Source organism: Vipera ursinii, assembly GCF_947247035.1.
Source record: "Vipera ursinii genome assembly, chromosome: 3".
In the NCBI taxonomy this organism is placed as follows: Eukaryota; Metazoa; Chordata; class Lepidosauria; order Squamata; family Viperidae; genus Vipera; species Vipera ursinii.
In genome coordinates this window covers 171,556,575-171,575,055 of record NC_139516.1, presented here as the reverse complement: position 1 = coordinate 171,575,055, position 18,481 = coordinate 171,556,575, and the positions used below count along the sequence as shown (strand labels likewise).

General features: G+C 35.1%; 1 protein-coding gene across 6 annotated transcripts; it reads right to left on the bottom strand.

The window, feature by feature from the left end:
- Positions 1–965: 965 nt before the first annotated feature.
- Positions 966–18,147, bottom strand: UBE2V2 (ubiquitin conjugating enzyme E2 V2). 6 transcript variants are annotated; one of them, XR_014491892.1, is made up of 5 exons: positions 18,113–18,147; positions 14,034–14,179; positions 6,618–6,743; positions 3,329–5,582; positions 966–1,261 (listed from the first exon to the last, which is right to left on the bottom strand). XR_014491892.1 is itself a non-coding variant. In XM_083357596.1 (4 exons), exons 1-4 carry the CDS (start codon positions 18,126–18,128, stop codon positions 5,436–5,438), a joined length of 435 nt encoding a protein of 144 aa, XP_083213722.1. In that variant the 5' UTR covers positions 18,129–18,147; the 3' UTR covers positions 2,098–5,435. The 6 variants fall into 6 exon arrangements, 2 of the variants coding, with proteins under 2 accessions (XP_083213722.1, XP_083213723.1); XR_014491893.1 differs by having other exon boundaries at positions 3,896–5,582; XR_014491894.1 differs by lacking the exon at positions 966–1,261 and adding an exon at positions 2,098–2,448 and having other exon boundaries at positions 2,591–5,582.
- Positions 18,148–18,481: the final 334 nt, after the last annotated feature.

Sequence of the window (18,481 nt, the reverse complement as noted above, 5' to 3'; positions counted from 1 at the left end):
TTCTTGAACATAGGTGATTTAAAATGATAGGTCTAGGAATTAAGCAGCCACTACAAATAATTTGGCGATGTAATATAAAACTGTATTCCTTTTACTTATTACATAAAATCAAACCAGAACTTGGAAGGCTGCAGAAACATTAGATAACAAGGCAGATATCAAGGACTGTTGTATATGTCAAGTGATAAGGCCCATCGCCAATATCCAAGTGTACTTGAGTTTGCTGCTATTGCTGCTGCTGCTCCTCCTCTGTGCAGATACTGTTTACTTTCTCTAAATAAGAGCCAAAGAAGCCATTTTTCTTGTCTCAAAAGTAATGTAAGCATATGGGGAAAATGACAAGAACAAGAATTTCTCATTTGCTCTAAATGGAAGATTCATAGTGAATGCATATGACTAATTGTGGCAATCTGGGTCAATTATTTGTGTGACCAAGAACAGAGGCATTTTCTCTCCATACAAATACATATACATGTTACATCCTCAGAGATGACTTCTGTGGAAGAATATTACCTGTCTTGGCTGAAAACGGAACACATGAAATTTCCCAGTATAAAACCTTGAAGTATACTTGCACATTCATCATGGAAGACAATGTAGCTGGAGAGTGGAGCGTGCTATTTTGTGTTTGTGCATGGACACTAGCATCACACAAATTCTTATGAAAGTTAGATGAAATATTGACTTTATATATAAAAATAGTATTGATAGGCAATACACATAAAAGTAAATGGTAGCATACAGGAATGGAAACAATCCATGACTAAATCTTCTGAATATAGTGCCAGTTAATGTTTCTAAAAAACACATTTTCTTTCTTCCTGTACCATCATGATGTTTACTGTAAACTTGAAAATAGTATCAGTACTGCCTGTTTACGTAAGATGGCTTGTCAAGTCATAACTTAAAAGTTCTGCAGAACTTTTAAGTTATGACTTGACAAGCCATCTTACGTAAACAGGCAGTACTTAAAAGTTCTGCATCAGTGCCATTATTTATGCAGCACAATGGAAGAATGCCTCAGGCAGTTATTTTTGCTTTACAACAGGTAAAAATGGAAGAGACACATTTTAATTACAAACTACATTGTGAATCTCTTTATGGGCATAGCATGATTTACAAATTTCACATAGAGCAACATCATTGGTATCTGGAATAGGGTGAAAGGGATGGTGACCTTCTGACCATTATAAGGACTTATCAAACTGTCAAAAAGGTTCATTTCTTTGAATATGAAGCCATTTGAATATGGCCATTTTAGCTGTGGAAAGAAAGCAAATTTTTTATTGTAAATTAATAAATAAAATTTCTTATCACAGGACAAATGGTAGACACCTGTGCATATAATTAAACACTGCCATTAAACATTTTCTACAAAGTGTTTATTGGGGTGAAATATAATAAAGTTATCCTGAAGCATATCATCCAATTCCTTTTCTTGCTCAGAGATAATACTCAATGTATTTTTGCATTAAGTTAACCTACAATAAATGAGGCAGAACTGTTTTAACCTTATCCTAACCTATACTGTACTACTCAAACTCAGGGTCAGCCCCATTTTCCAATTATTGTCCTTCACTCAAAAAAATATGTTGAAATTTGTTTCTACAAGATGCAGTAAAGCTTAATTAGAAAAGGACAAGCCAGATTAGCAGAGAATGTAAAGGTCTATTGCCCGTGGCAGCCAGGTAATAACAGTAGCAGGTGATTGAATGCAAAGATGATGAACAGGTACAGTTTCGCTCCTTATAGTCTATAGGGGACCGAAACACTGCCGGTTTCAGAATGTTGATTAAAGGGTGTTTACTCAGTATCAGCAACTTTTAAGATGTGTGGACTTCAACACCCAGAATTCCCCAGCCAGCATGAGAATTCTGGGTATTGAAGCCTGCACATTTTAAAATTGCCAAGAGTGAAAAACACTAGTTTAAAAGATGCCTCTCCATTTTTGAAATCTAAGCCTAACAGTATTCATTTTGGGGGTGGGGGTTGGGAGTTACCTAATACTGGGAGATTGGAGGAAGGGGGCTTCCCTATGCAGATGTTATTTTGTTGTTCTTTGGGCCTCATAATAGCATGATTGTCTTTGAGCAAACATACAGCTTAAAAATGGCACTTGTTCCAAACATTTATTATAGGCAACTACAGTGAAACAATCAAACAAACACTGAGAAGCGAATGCAGTCAACACACATTAGAAAATAGAATACTAATAATGTACTATTCTCAGTACATCAGAATGAGTCAGACCCTCAAAAAAAAATCACTCATACAAAGCTGGTGCAATACATTTTGCTGCCTGAGGGAAAAGACAAGATGGCATCTCTTTATTCAACAGACATCAGCTGACCAAATTGATGGCTGCATCGTTTCAGCACTACCAATGAGGCAATATTCATCATTAATACTCCAAAGTAACCAAGATAGCTTAGACCAGGGGTAGGCAACCTTGGCTCTTTTATGACTCGTGCACTTCAACTCCCAGAATTCCTGAGCCAGAATGCTGGCTCAGGAATTCTGGGAGTTGAAGTCCACGAGTCATAAAAGAGCCAAGGTTGCCTATCCCTGGCTTAGACCTTGGAGCCATCACTTGGTGCACACAACTCTGACCTCGCATCTTCCCAAATCCTTATCCCTCAGTACTTGCTGAGGTAGCTGCCTTTTTTTGTAGTAAGAGCAAACCTGTACATCCAAAGGCTGGGTTGACACATCACTAACTCTATGGCCTAAGGTGATTTTAGTTTTAGCTTAATGTGGCGTGTTAGCTCAGTAACTGTGGCTTATAAAAGCATGATTGATGACTTAGTAGTCCATATGAACCAGGCCATAATGGCTTATTAAAACAAGCTATGGCTTAGCAGTATGTATGAAGCCTGAATTGTATATCATACATGGTCTGATGGATTCATATTTAAGTAATAACATAGTTTTTATTTTGTATATTCTGTGACTTCTGCAAATTCTGGCTTCTTTCAGAAATCATTGTTAGAAAATAATGGCTTAGTACAAAATTTAAACCCATTCTCATACTTGTTAATTATCCTTTAGCAATACCTTTTTTTCCAGGCACATCTTTTAAAAATTATTGTGCACCGAGATTTTTGAAGGATTTTTTTTTTGCTTGCCTTATTTATACTGTTGTCACACATATATATTTTGCACCACCAAATAGTTAATTTAAGGCTGATGTCAAGTTGCCCTGTCTTACACATGGCTCTGTGCTCAAGGAACTTTGTTTTTATGATCTTACTAATATCATTACACTGAAAAGTTGCCAAGCTTTAAGGGGGAAAGGCACAAAATGGCTTTAGGGGTATAATTCATCAACCTTCAAGGCTCCTCCAGATGGTTTTTTGCACTGCCCACTCCCAGTCATACTGTTCCACAATTTTCACTCCTGGTACCTCAGTTCATGTTATCCAGATCTTGAATGTAGAATCAGGTAGTCAATCACATATTGCTAATTTATCAAATTAAGTCCCAATAGAAACTTATCAAGGAAAGGGCAATATTATGTATCAATAAAGTATAGTGGAATGGAAATGGAAAAGCTGGTCAACTTGGGAAATATATCTTATCAGAATTTTTCAAAAAGAAAGCCTTCTTCTTATGATTAGATTATCATAGTGGAGGGTTTTTTTCTCAAAATGGTACGAGCTATGATAAAAGAATATATGCATGTAAATACACATACATACATTAAAAAAATTAAGTTCCATTACATTCAGAAAGCTCATAATCTAGCAAAATACATTTAGGAACTCAGGTCTGAGGTTTAATTACTATGTGTATATTTAGGGCAATTTCCCTATAAGACAATTTGTAAGATATAGATATCCAACTATAAAACATGCATTAGTTATGAAGGCCACATCATGAAGAAACTGCTGTTCACTTTTAATATATCTGAAAATATGGATTAATCTTATCTTGATTTCCATTTATTCTGAAGGTAGAAGCTGCAAACTGAATTTCATGAAAAACAAAATTTTAACATTTTCTTAGCAGAAAGCATCCCTTAAACAGCTTCTTATCCTGTTCATTTTAAAAGGAACAAAGAAAAAGGAATTTATTCCTACATTAATGTATCCACTCATGTAAAAATGAAGGTGGAAAAAAGAAAATATTTCTAAAAGTAACATTTATACTCTGCAAACAAGATTAGGCTGAGCTAATAGATTATCCATCCACAATGGCTACACAGATCTTGTACCTTAGATAGTACCTTAGCTGCTGGCATATGAATAAGAGACCTCAATTTGTTGAAGGCGTTAGCATGCATATTTCAATCAATATGAAGGGAAAAGAAATAAAAGACAGATTGAATTTTCAACACCTTACTGTCCATCTAGGGCTCCTGAACCATCGAGCAGCAATAGCACAAAACACAAAAGCACCTAAAAAGCCAGCAATAACATACTTACAAGGAGTTGTATCTTTCCCCTCTTATTACTTTTAATACTATACCTGCTAATAGCAAAGAGAGTTCAAGAATTCAACGTACGAACTGAGCATCACAAAAGCAAAAAGGTTACAAATAGAGGGCCATTTAGTTGAAAATTAAGAATTACACATGCAGAGTCTAATATAACTGGTTCCATTAAAATTGCTCCAGCAGCCTAGATACCAAGACAAAGAGGGTAATTAAGACAAGATTAGGAGCAACATCTGACTTCCCAAACTTGCAGGGTACTGCCAGCATAAATTTAGAAATAGCACAGCCTCAGGGAATATTTTTCACATTTTATTTACATTTGAAGACTAACTTTATTCTCAATCACATATCCATACACCTATTTCCTTTTTTTTGTTTGTTGGTTTCACTAAAACTTAAATGCATGGTTTATTAGAACGAAGACTGTAAACAAATATTTGCAATGTCCATTACATGAAACACACAGGAGCTGCTTAAAAGAAAATCATTCCCCCATTTTATAAATACAAGTATCAAAACAATCCTGACCATATTCTGAAACACTACTAGCAGTCAGCACCCACACATTGCAAAAATTAAACAAGTCGAGCAATGGTATTTGCAGTACCTGCTACTTAATTGATTTAATCTGCAGCTCTTTCACTAAAGCAAGATGGATAAAGCATGCCATTAGGTTTTTTTTTCTTCTTGCAAAAAGTTTCTGAAACATTATTCCACAGCAACCTGACACTTCCGATCATGCGCTCATCTTGAAACACTGGAGTTCCAAATTTAGGCTACTTTATGATAGTGCTTGGTAAAGAGGAAAAAATTGTGCTGCCTTTTTTCTCTGATTGTGCCTGAAAACATATGGGGCATACATATATATATATTCTTTCAATGTCCAGATCATATACACCAGCAGAAACTCTTAATGTGTGGGTGGTTTGCATTGTGAAATTGAATCAAGACATTAACATAAGTAGAAGTTGTTTAAGACAAGTTTGGGATTCAGCTAAAATTAATTGTTGTAAGTTTGCCCTTCTGGAGGTTGTGGAAGCTTCATATTTTCTTTGGACATCATTTGACGCCTTAACTCTTGAAGTATAACTTTAATGCTATAAGAATTTTGCCATTTTGCTAACACTGGTATGCTCCGTGCATCCACCTATAAAGAAAGAAATCATACATGTAAACCGAGAATGTAGAATAATTTATTCTAGAATGGTGTCAACAGTTCAGCATGTATATTTCAGAAAATATGAACAGCAATTCAAACTGCTTCATTAATTTGTAAGTGCAAAAAAGGAGAGACTATTGATTATTACAACATGAAAGAAATTAAAGCTCACAGTGTCTGAAATAAGAACCTTTATGTTGGTGACCTGTGAATTTTCTTTTTAAACCTAAGCTATAGAGGGACACTTTCAAGGCATGAATATATTTTTCCTTAATAATTCAAAAATGGAAAAGCATATAAAAAGCAGGGAATTATTTATGCATATATGTTTTATATTGTCATATTCAAGAAATACTGCTTAACTGTTAACATGCTCCAATTACTTTTTCTGGGAATAGTACACCAAATATACAATGACGTTGCTTTATCTTTAAAAAAATACTCAACCATTCATATTTAATTTCTGGAACATGCATAACTGTTCGCTTTTAAAATAGAAATTCTTATATAGTATTCTTCAACAGTTTGCAGATACAATCTCATTGTTTATCCATCTACCTTAAGAGGATTATCAGAAACAGACATCTTTAGTCTCTCCTCCATCAAAGCTCCTCCTTGCAGCTGCCTTGGCAAAGTGGGATTACAGTTCCCACTACTTCCCTTCACTGGGCATTTCCCATAGTCAGTTCTATGTTTTAATAATCTCTGATAACAAATAAAACACTATCAAATTAAGTGTTTTAATTTTCACTATTAATTACTAAACATACTGTTGTGAGCAATTTTATATCTGAATAAAAATTTTAATACTGTGGTGTATTTACCAATATGCAATTTTTAAAAATGTAATCAATCTCATCATTTTGACAATAGTTACAGTGATCCAGATGTATATAGTTACAAACAATACATGACAACTTATAAAGAGAAATGTTCCTTAACTTTAAGCCCAGTTTCCCTGCCAAGCAGAATCCTTCACAACATTCCTGCCAAATTAGTTGGCTCATTTTGCGTCCAACTTACCATTCCATTGGAATTATTTATTCCATTCATATTAATTTTAGTTACAAATCTAACTGTTGGAGGTGCTTCAGGATATTTAGGCCCACACTCTACTTTCAAGCTGTATATTCTATTTTCATAATTCGTCTAGTAAACAGAGAAGACAAAAAGTTAATCATAATGAAAATATGCATTCACAATTCTAAGAAAACAAGTAAATAAACCCAGTCATATTTCAGGGATGGAAGACTTTTGCTGAGCAAATCCAGCAGAAATTGAAGAATGCTAGGGATATATTACAATATTCACTTCTGTTAATCAGCTGATTAATAGATTTTAGGTTATTTTAGGAGTTGCATTATCACCATTCCAAAGGATTTGTTTGTAAACCTAGTTTCTATTCCACCTAAGACTATGTATAGATAGGAACTCTAACTGATTGGGAAAAAACAATACAATATTTTCAATTTAATTAATATAAGCATGGCCACAACACGATTATCTGTTTGCTTCTCTACATGCATCAGACTATTTTAGATATACTATATTAAAGGATTTAGCCAAATATTTTTTTAAAAAATCAGGTAAATTAAAAACATCTATTGCTATAATAGCAACTCCAAGTAATTATTCAAAGAATCCATTTTACACTGAGAAAAGTATGTGGAGCTTCGAGAGCTCCTAATTGTTATTTAATTCTCAAGTTCCTCCAGATATTATCATTTATATTTATGGCTGTATAGAAGGGAAAATATTGCACACATGTGAAGTAATCAAATTGCCTTTAATTACAATTTAAATAACTATACTATACATTCAAATTAAACAAAATCAAAGTTAGCTTTAGTTATGCCACACCAATTTCTTTGTTCTAAACATGATAGGTCAACTCAAGCTTCTGATCTTAAAATAATGTGCATATCTGACACAGAACAAAATAATGGTGGCAGTCAATTTATCAGAAATACAGAACTTGCCAAATAAAATCAATTTCTGTAAATTTGTAATAGCTTGAAGATAAATATCAAAACTAATTATACTTAGAGGCTAATTTTATTTCCCTTTTCAACTTAACCAAGCTATAAATATTTTCTTTACAACCCAGTTCTTCCCATTGAACAACAGTATGTTTTATTCATGTTCCATGTACATTTATTTTTATACTGCCTTTATTATTTTTATAAAAAGGCAGCAAATATACTTAATACTCCTTCCTCCTCCTATTTTCCTCACAACAACACTGTGAGCTGCCTGAGGGAAAGTGACTAGCCCAAAGTCATCCAGCCAGCCTTCATGCCTAAGGCAGGACTAGAACTCACAATCTCCTGGTTTCTAGCCTGATGCCTTAAATGTTGCTGCTATTATGTTGTGATGGATATTGACCTTTTAGTTCTCCAAATTCATGGCTATGCAATGATTGGACTACATATAAATTTACAAAGCAGGTTTCCCCTTATGCAAAGGTATTTGCTGATCTCAAGGGGTTCCCTATTTCTTTACCGCAGATTTGAGGACCACTTAGAAATGCAGTCATTAAAAATAATTTCTGCTGGCAGAATAGTATCCATCACAAGATAACAATCCATTAAAGTAAAAAGATTCAACCCATTAAGGTTTCTTCACACCTGTTTACTTCCATTTTCTTTTTTAATAATATTTTATTAATTTTCCAATTTTACATTTAAGTATTTAAAACGCAACGTGGTGACTGGGTTAATCAATAGTTCAATAATAAAATCTTTAGTACAAATCTCAAGTTACAACATCAAATATTTCTTCTCTTTTTCCCTTAACATTTACTGTCTCATATTCAAGTTAGTACAGTTCTTATTATATCAACTCAGTAAAAACATCAATATTACATTTAGCAATACATTTTTAGCTTATAAGTAGCTTAATTACATTCAATCTTCATAAACAATCCATATCCTGTTATTAATTTTTACCCAATTTTTATTTTCTCATCAATATTCCAATTTAATCTTTGATATTTATAATTTTCAGGCTTTGTGTAACCAAGATTTCCCTTGTCTCAATTCATAACAAAATCTAATATCCAAAATATACATTTATCTATTTGAATGTAATCTTGTTCTATTTCCTAAGAGTTATCTATTTCCCACCATATTAAATCATCTACTTAATAATACAATATCCCCTTTAATAAATCAAAACCATTATGTATATTACCTGAGTTAATCAATAAATCAAACATATTCATAATAATTACTTTTCTTTTCCCTTTTAGGTCTAATTTTTAAATATTAAACAGATAAAAGTCCTTATTTTCAACTAATTTCCAGTATTTTAAATCTAATGACCAGAATTCCCCTTATCTCAACTTCTCCCTTTAACCCTCTAATTAATAATATGAAATCCCCTCTAATAAGTCAAAACTCCAATTTTCTTCAACCTTATTCTGGCTTTTTTCCTTTGCCAACTAGGCTTCCATATGAGTGCTTTTAGATCATCAAATAGATCTCCCTGTATTATATGCTATTTGAAATAAAAGAGACCATTTAATCGCCATTTTTTGGAAGAACTAGCCCATTTATATTCGTTAAGTTGTCTCCCTGTTATTCCAATTCCCCATGCTTGCCCTGATATGTTTGTCTTCCATTCAATCTGTTCTTGTTTTTCAAATTTCTTCTGATTTATATAGAAAGTCATTTCCATTTTCAGTGTTGTCACTTCCTTTTCTGGATTTTCCATCAGCTGTATTTGTTGATCAACTGAGTCCTCTCTCTTAATATTTGATTGTCCCACTTCTGTTATCTTCTGCATTGTTGGTTCTTTGGTTGTAGTCAAAGTTTGGGTTTGTGTATCTAAGCTGGCATCTTGATCTTTTATGTTAGGTCTTATTTAATCACAAGCTGAAAGAATGGTTTCATGTATTGCTTTCAACGTGGAAAGGATCTTTTCCTGATTGATTTTCATCCATCTCTTTCATATGTTTATAAATAGTCTTTCTAATAGAAGTCGTTTGTCAAGCAAGATGTTATAGTCCAAAGTATTTCAACATCTTATACAGTGACCACTATTCCTCAAATAAAGAGATAGGAAAGCAATTTCCAACATATAACTCTTGAGAGTCAGTAAAGGTTTACATTCAGTTCAAGTAGGCCAGTTATGCTGCCCAACTGTTCTTTTACAGTAAGGCTCTCACAGGTAGTACCAAGGTCAGAAAAGTCTTATCTAAGATCTGGGCTTCGAGCTGTCTCTTTTAGGAAATAACAAGTTGTAATACCAAACTTCGCCACAAGATGTCACCAATGCCATTTAAGGTTTTTTAAGTCCCAAATTTTTATAATCCTTTTTCCAATTTTATTTCTTTTTTGTAGTAAAAACAAGTCACCAATAAAAATAGGAAAAATTTTGGTCCCCAAGTTTCAGGAACATATAAATCCAATTAGATTAAAGTTGTTCTTTTAATGCTTTAATTCCCCTGGGTAGTCAGATGCCACTATTCTTAGAGGGTGGGATAGAAATTCCCTTCCCTCTCTCCTCACAGGGGGAAAGATACTTCAGGCAGCTTTTACAGGAAGATAAAGTACTTAGGGCAGGCATGTCAAACTCGCGACGTCACGTGACGTCATGCGTCGTATCAGAGCTTTTTCCCCATTGCCAGCAATGGAGTGGGCGCGGTTTTGTCGTGACGCGTCCGGCCCACTGGCCGGCAGTTTGACACCCCTGACTTAGGGTAAAGAGAAGATCAGATCTCACCCAGTTCTATCCGTGTTGCTTTCAAAGTGCTTAGTGGTGAGTTTGACTTCGGCTGTCTGCAGCCTAGTGATGGGCCATATTACTGGCCGGTCTTTCCTCCGTCAGTTTGGAGGGCTGCCCTGAATCAAGAGGAAGAGCTGCCGCCCTCCTGTAATGAAGCAGGGGTCCCCTCCTTGCTCGTCACCCCTACAGGGCAACTTTTGATCCTTTCCAGGGTCCCTGAGTGGAGCAAAATTGGACATGGAAGATGGAGCTCGCCTTCCAGCGTCCGCGGCAGCCGCAATGGCAAACCATAAGCAATTTACTTCCAATTGCTCAAGAAGCAATTCAGATTTTGAGCTAAAATAATACAAAATGACAGCACTTAGAGAACTGTCCTAACTAGAATAAAATGTTGGTTATTATTTCAATAGATTGTTTCTGTGTATAAGTAAGAAGTGAAGTTCCTTCAAGTCAAATTTGATTCTTGATGACTTTATGGATATACTTCTTTCTCTCGGCAGAAATATGGAAGTGTTTCGCCAATGTAATCTTTCTTTTCATCTGGTCTAAAGCCCTGGGAATCCTCAGTTTTCCACTCAAGTACTAACCAGCTCATGCCCAATTAGCTTCCATACCCAAATAATGTTACCCACATAAGTAATATATAATTATTTAATCTCTATTTGGCTTATTAATATACAATGATTAATGATGTCATTAGCAAATAATAATGCAGAAATCAAAAATACAATATACACATACAAAAAACTTAGAAAGTTGTGGGCACACATCAACTTAATTATCAGTCAGGTCAATTCTGCTGTTTGAAGATTAATCTAAAAATTGATAGATGCTACAAAATTGGCTATCAACTGCTTCTTCGCCTAGATAAAATGGCATTCAGCATAAGGATCACAACTATATTATTATAACTAAAACATTCTAGACAGAACCAACTCTTAAAGCTTCAGGCAGTAAAGTTGCAAATAGTGTATTTATTGGACCAAGATACTGAGGGCTTACAACCTCCCTATTTCCAATCTGGATTTAGATTAATTGAAGCGCTATGAACTCCAAAATTAAAATTTTAAATATAAAGCAATAACTAAATATATGTACAGGTGTCAAAGAAGAAAAACCTTCTATACCTCCAACATATGGCACATTTGGCAAAATAGGAAGGAATCCTTTTAAATGAACAATAATTCTAATATGATAGATTCTTCATTGATTTTGGTGCAATAAACAGAAATATTTTCTGGAATTTTGTAACAGATACATCAAGGCCCTGACTTTAAGGTCTAATTGTGATTTTCTAGATGATCACTGAAATAATACACATGAAGACACTGATGATGTAAATTCTTAATACTAGTTGTAATAATCCAAAATGAATGCTATGTATGAGTTTATTTTTTTTATATTTACAAGTACATTAGGCAGATGATAAACCAAGTATAAATCCTTTATTGTAATCATGAGATTTGCTTACTATAAATTAATCAAATCAATCTTTTAGATTAATTGAAATCTAAAAATTGAAACCTCCTCCTGATCAGTTATAACTTTGGACTTTAAAAAAATAGAAACTTTTATTAAAGCTGTGTTTGAAACTGTATTAATCATCCTAAAGACATGATCTCATAAAGATTATTATATAAAAGTCTCAAATGAAAATATATGTGCAAGAACCCTAAAATAATCTGGGAGAAAACTGTAGAAGTGTTAGCATGTCCTTCCAGAATGCTTACTTCAAGAGTTCTTTCCATGTGACAATTCTAATGAATGCCATAAAAATATTTGCAAGTAAATTATATTTCCTTCTTTTTGAAAGCAGGAGGAACTGTCAACAATACATTTATACTTTTCTATCATTAATCTTGACTGAATCTTCTGAGTCAGCCAAATTCAACTTCCTGTATTCAGACTGAAAAAATATTTATTATTCCTACCCTTGAAGAGCATTCAGAGGCTTCAACTGGTGCAGAGTGCAGCGGTGGGAGCAGTTCTTGGGGTCCCAAGAATGACCCAAATTACACCACTGCTCCGTGAACTGCACTGGCTGTTGGTCTGCTTCTGGAAGCAATTCAAGGTGTTGATTATTACCTTTAAGTCTTGCATAGCATGAGTGCAGGTTACCTGAGGAACCATCTCACTCCACTGAGACTGGCCCTCCCCACCACCACCAGCAGAGGAGGCATGCTATGGGCTTCATCAGCTAAGGCATTTCAGCTGGCCGGGGCCAGAAGAGCCTTTTCTGCTGTGGCTCCTGCCCTTTGGAACATCTTACCCGGAGATGAGATTGACTCCCACCCTCCTCACCTTATGCAGGAGGCTGAAGACCTGGCTCTGCCAGATGGCTTGGGGTCCTAAAAGGCAATCCCACTATCCCCCTACAACATACATACACATCCTGTTCCCTCCCTCATCTTTTAATTATAATTTTATTTGAATGGGGATTTCTATTTTTACTGTTTTAGATATATTTATATGTGATGATTTTAATGTTTTATGCTGCAAGCCACCCAGAATCATTTCATTAAGAGATGAGCAACAAATAAATTTAATAATAACAATTCCTTCAACATCACTGAGTAAATCCTCAAACTTCTCATTGCTAGGATCTCCATTCTGTAGAACTTCTCTCAACTTAAACTAATAAGTGATACAATTACAAAATAGAAATACACTTAGAAATAAAAGAATTATACTGTAAGCACCATCCTACTTAAAATTATTTTACAGCAAGTAAACAAAATTCATTAAATCGTGCTCAGTTCTAAGATACAAATTTGTATTGAAGAGCAAAATGCTGTATAATACTGATACACAAAACTAACAAGGTAGTCATGTCTAAAACAGGCACAATTGCTAAGCACATTGATTTGTGCTTTAGATTGTAAGCCGCCCTGAGTCTTCGGAGAAGGGTGGGATATAAATGGGATTTTTTTTAAAAAAAACAATAACTGACGATGGGATAACTAACAAGAAAATCATACTTCAAACTCAGCAACAGATACACATCTAGGTCTAAAAAGGATACAGTGGATGGAGGAGAAGGTGAGCTGTGGGTTTCCATGTGGCAGGAGCTCTCATTCCGTCTTTGACTTTATCTCACAACAAGCCCACAAAACAACAGGAGGAAAAGCAACACATCTTTGGATTCTTTAATGCTGGCCAATTGATCTTGTCACATATACATACATACACACACTAACAGAAAGGAGGGTGATCTGCAAAAAAGCCTAATATGGCCAAGATTTGTTATTTCTGAAAATAAAAACTTATTGGCAAACTGTAGCTACCTGGTATCATTTCAATACTGAATCAGCGGAATAAGATAATATATTTCACTATTGGAGAGTAGCACTCAAAATTCATGTATGCTTCACTTTGTGAAATAGCCACCTGTGAGCTCTATTTTCTCAATATGTTTTTATGACAGAGTTAATAAACATATACATATAAAGGTATTTGTCCTTATTATTATAAGTGTGTTGTTCATGTCTTAGATTGGGCATATTTAAAATATTTCCAAAATACCCAAAAAGGTAAATAATTTTTTATAACTTCCTCTATTAGTTTCTATTAGTTAAAAGACTCCTGACAAATACCACATTTAGATTCAAAGGAAGACTGGAATGTAACTATATCAACTACCAATGATCAAGTTCTCTTAAAACATGACACAAACGTTTCTTTTTAGAAAAATATTTAACTTGCAGCACCAACCCTTGGTGGTCCAATAATCATGCCTGTCCACCGTGTAAGTGTCATGTCTTCATCATCTTCCAGACCCCAGCTTACTGTACCATCTCCTACTCCTTTTTGACCCTCTTCAAGTTCTTCCAACAAGCGAAAATTACGAGGGACTTTAACTATTGGAGAGAAATGAGGCAATATTAACATTGTTAAAAATAGTATTAAGAACTTATTTAACCTGTTAATAAATGTTTCATCTAATCCAACCATTATAAATCACACATCAGAATGTTTGTATTTAAACAAAACAAAAACACTTTCATGGTAAACAAAGTACATCCCAATTGGAAATTAAACCATTATGCATAAAATGTTATTGTAAGTCACTCAGAGTTGCCCTGGAACTGCGAGATAAGCAGTATATAAATTAGATGGATGTTTCACATTATATGGATGTTTAATTTATTTTGGAATAAAAACATTTTCTCATTAGTCTTATTTTAAATGGTAGATTCTAAATATCAAATTTCATACTTGGAAGTCAAATCCAATCAATTTTCTGCCCCCAAAAATAGCTTTTTTGATAGTGAGAATTTTTTCAGTTCATATTATCAGTCTCCAGGAACCATTGTCAAATGTGAATAATCAAATCTTGACTTAATCCTTTTTCTTTCCAGAACATATAAAACTTTTTTCCATAGTGAGACACTGAAATTAGAAAGATTCTAACTACTAGTTTTAGAACAAGCTAGAATATGGTTTACAAATTACTGATTTGTTGTAAAGCTGACGACTGTAATTCTGTGGTTTCGAAAAAATAAGAAACTACAGACAAGAGTATTTCTGACTAATTTTATTATATTGAGCAAGCAGGACATAAGGTAGGTGCTCCAAAGGGCACACAACTGACTGTTGTCGTTCAGTAGAGCACGGCCAGGTACAAGGTAGGTGCTGCGGAGGGTGGAAGGATGGAAAAATGACAGGAGTTGGAGCACACCTGTGCCTTCACCTCCCAGTTTGTAGAAAGCTGGCAGGGAAGGTTGCAATGATGATCATATGCTATGAGATGCTGCAACTACTGTAAGTGGAAGCTGGTTGCCAAGCACCAAATCACAATCACATGATCACAGGGGTGTGGAACTTTGAGGACCAGTCATACATATTGCTTGTTCAGCACTGTTGTAAATTAGGACTACCTGTATACACTATGCCTGAAAATTAAATATTTTGTTGTTAAGGTACTAGGTCTGGGAAAATATCTAGTGAAAAGTAAGTTTATGATATTTCATTTTCTTATCAATTATATGCTCCAAATCCACAATTGTACTGGTCACTGGAATTGGTATCAGATTATTGATTCAAATATGGTGATACATGATTCTTTGTCTAGATTAACAATTATGCAAACATGCAGTGCAAATTAAGTTGGTTGAATATTACTATGCCCACACAGTAGTTTTGCTTTTGGAGGCACAAACTGAGGAAAAATCTATGGGTTTTTAATAGATGGTACCTGCAGTTCAAGATAGAATTCTGAACGTTATTTTATTAAAATATACTGAAAAAATTAACGATTATAGCTATTACACTGAAATACACAAATAAGAAACACTCAATCTACTCCATGCTGTGAATCCAGACAAAGTGGAAAAGGACTCCTTAGCAAATTCTAAACAGCTACCTTTTCTTACAGAAAAGCAGTAGAAATGTTTTATTTCTACATAATGTAAGGTATAAACACACACTATATTTGTTCAGTGCACACTTATCGGAACTAGATGTAGATGTATAAATTGCTTTTCTCATGTTTGTAAACAGTACTATCATTGTTTCCCATAAGACTTCCTAAATGTAGTTTTGGAAGAAAAAGTGGATATACACTAGCATTTGTCCAATTGTAATTGTTACCTAATATACTACTTATTAAATATGCTTGGAATATGTTTTAATGGCTGCATACGTAACAACATTTTTTCAACTAGCTAAATACTAAGCAATTTCTGCTTTCACAAAAATATATGTGTTTAAGAAGTCTAATAATTTTAAGGTTATAGGAATCTATTATTTACTCATCAATGACTATTATACATTGTAAAAGGTAATCAGTATTAGATTTATGTGGTATGTTATACATGCGATTTATGTGATATATTATATATTGGACTATCTTTAAAGGCAATCTGTGAATTACTGTTCATTAAGAATGCAGCTGTCAAAATTTTAGCAAAACAGTTAAGCATACCATACTAAAAAACTGATAGACTATTTGTAAGTTTTATCAGACACAATTCAAGCACATAAGGCCCTAAATATTTTCATACCCAGGTATTTAAGGCAACACCTCACCAAGTACTTGATGTCCCAGACATGGGGCTGGTCCCACACAGAGGCTGGCAATTAAGACTTTGCTTCATCTCACTACTTAATATAAATCCTATTGTAGCAGCTCTTTTGGTTATTATATCCTACTTACCAATTTCCCTCTTAAAAGTAGATTTGGCCCTAATTTGTCAAGTTTTAAATAATACTTGAAAACACGTTTGTTATACTTTTTGAAATAATACTAAGAATCAAAACTCTTAAACAGATGCCTATTGTTAAAACACTTGTATAGATACAAATCTATTCCAAACTTAAATACTTTATTTTAAAGCAATGGTTTATTTTATTGCTTTATATACTGCACTGGACTCTTATGAGGAAGATACAAACATAAAAATAATACATTACTTATATTTAATTATTTAAGCATCCATTGTGTGCAAAACACATCCTGTTTAACAAGAAACAATATTTACAGTCTAAGCAAATCAGTTTATAAGGGCAGCTGCCAAAGGCCTAGTTGCCTTATCATGGCAACTGGAAGCCCATGGGAAACTCAGAAGTTATGAATAAAACAGCATCTCCAGGTAATATGATTAATGTTCATTGATTTAACAATCCCATCTATATTAACAATGGTTGAAGTCACAATAATTAGACAGTTTAAAGCATCAAATTAATGATGTAAGAACAGAACCTGTAGCACTAGAACACTTAAATACAGAGTTGAGATGCAATGATGCCATTTCATGAACCCCAAGTAAGAACAGATTTAATCCAGATTTTATTAATTTAGAATACTAGAAAAATAAAGTTTGTAAATATAATACATATACACACTGAATCATTTGTTTTATTGTTCCACACTCACTGAAATGCCACATCATTCAGAAGCACCATAGGGTGAATTTCTGGTTAACTTATATGTTCTCTCCACAAACAAGAAAAAAAATGTGAACAATGAGGAAATATGGGCAAACTAATATAAAAGGCACGGCATATTGCATGCTACAAAGGAGAAAAAAATATTCACATTTATTTTATCATACTGACTAAACAAAAAAAGCAAAGCAACAATCAAAAAAGGAAGAAAACTAAGCAAACTCCCAAGCTTATAAACTGCTTAAGTGGCAGCAGATCTTCTTTCCTGAGATCCGAAGGAAGTTAGCCAAGATGACAAGAGAAGGATTATAAAAAAAACACCCTTAAAAACAAACATTCTTCAGAACCAAGAGTAGTAAGTGAAGATGCCAGCCAAAACTCATTGGGTTGTGGGTTTTTTTTTAGCTCTGTTAATCATGTAAAGTCCCAGACTTTAAATGTCTGTATTTTCGAAACGAAACACGCGACTGAGTTCAGGCTGGCTTGGGAAGAGCCGCATTTGTCAGCACTCTGACTGGAAAGGGATGCGACCGAAGACGTTGCCTCAGCTCGCACAGCCCCAACCCTGGAAGTTTCCGCCACAGAAAAAGGTTCGAAAACCCAGAAAACCGTCAAGATACAACAGCCGCCTCGGAGGGCGCGTCTGACGCCCTCGACAAGGGACCCCGACGTGTTCCTAACCCGGTTCTTTTCCCCTCCCCGGTCTCTTCCAAGCGAACTCCTTGCCCGGCGCCAACCCCTCGGCCTCTCCTCCGCTTCCCCGGGTGGAATTTCAGTCGGGCTGTACCGAAGCCGCTCAGCCGCCCTCCGCGGGTTAGTCTCAGCCTCACGTTCAAAGCCCTCCCTCCCACCCGACAGCGCCGCAGGAAGCCCCAAATGACCCCCACCCCAATCTCAGCACAGACCTGTGGATCCGGCCATCTTGTCCAAACCCCTCCCCCACCAGCCGGAAACACACGGGCGGCCAGCCGTGAGTGTTGCTTTGCGTGCAACGTCATTTCCTGGAAACAATCCCTTTCCCCTTCACTGAACTTTTTTCCTTTTTGTGTGTGTGTGTGTGTGTGTGTGTGGCGAGATCAGTGAATCTCGCGGCTAGAATGAGGGGGGCCTTTGCAGCCGGGAAGGAAGAAAGCTATAGTGCCGCCGCGTTAAATGGAAGAATATGGTTGGGGAAGGTGGGGCGGTTCCAACTAGGGCAGGGGTAGGCAACCTCGGCTCTTTTATGACTCATGGACTTCAACTCCCAGAATTCCTGAGCCAGCCAAGCTGGCTCA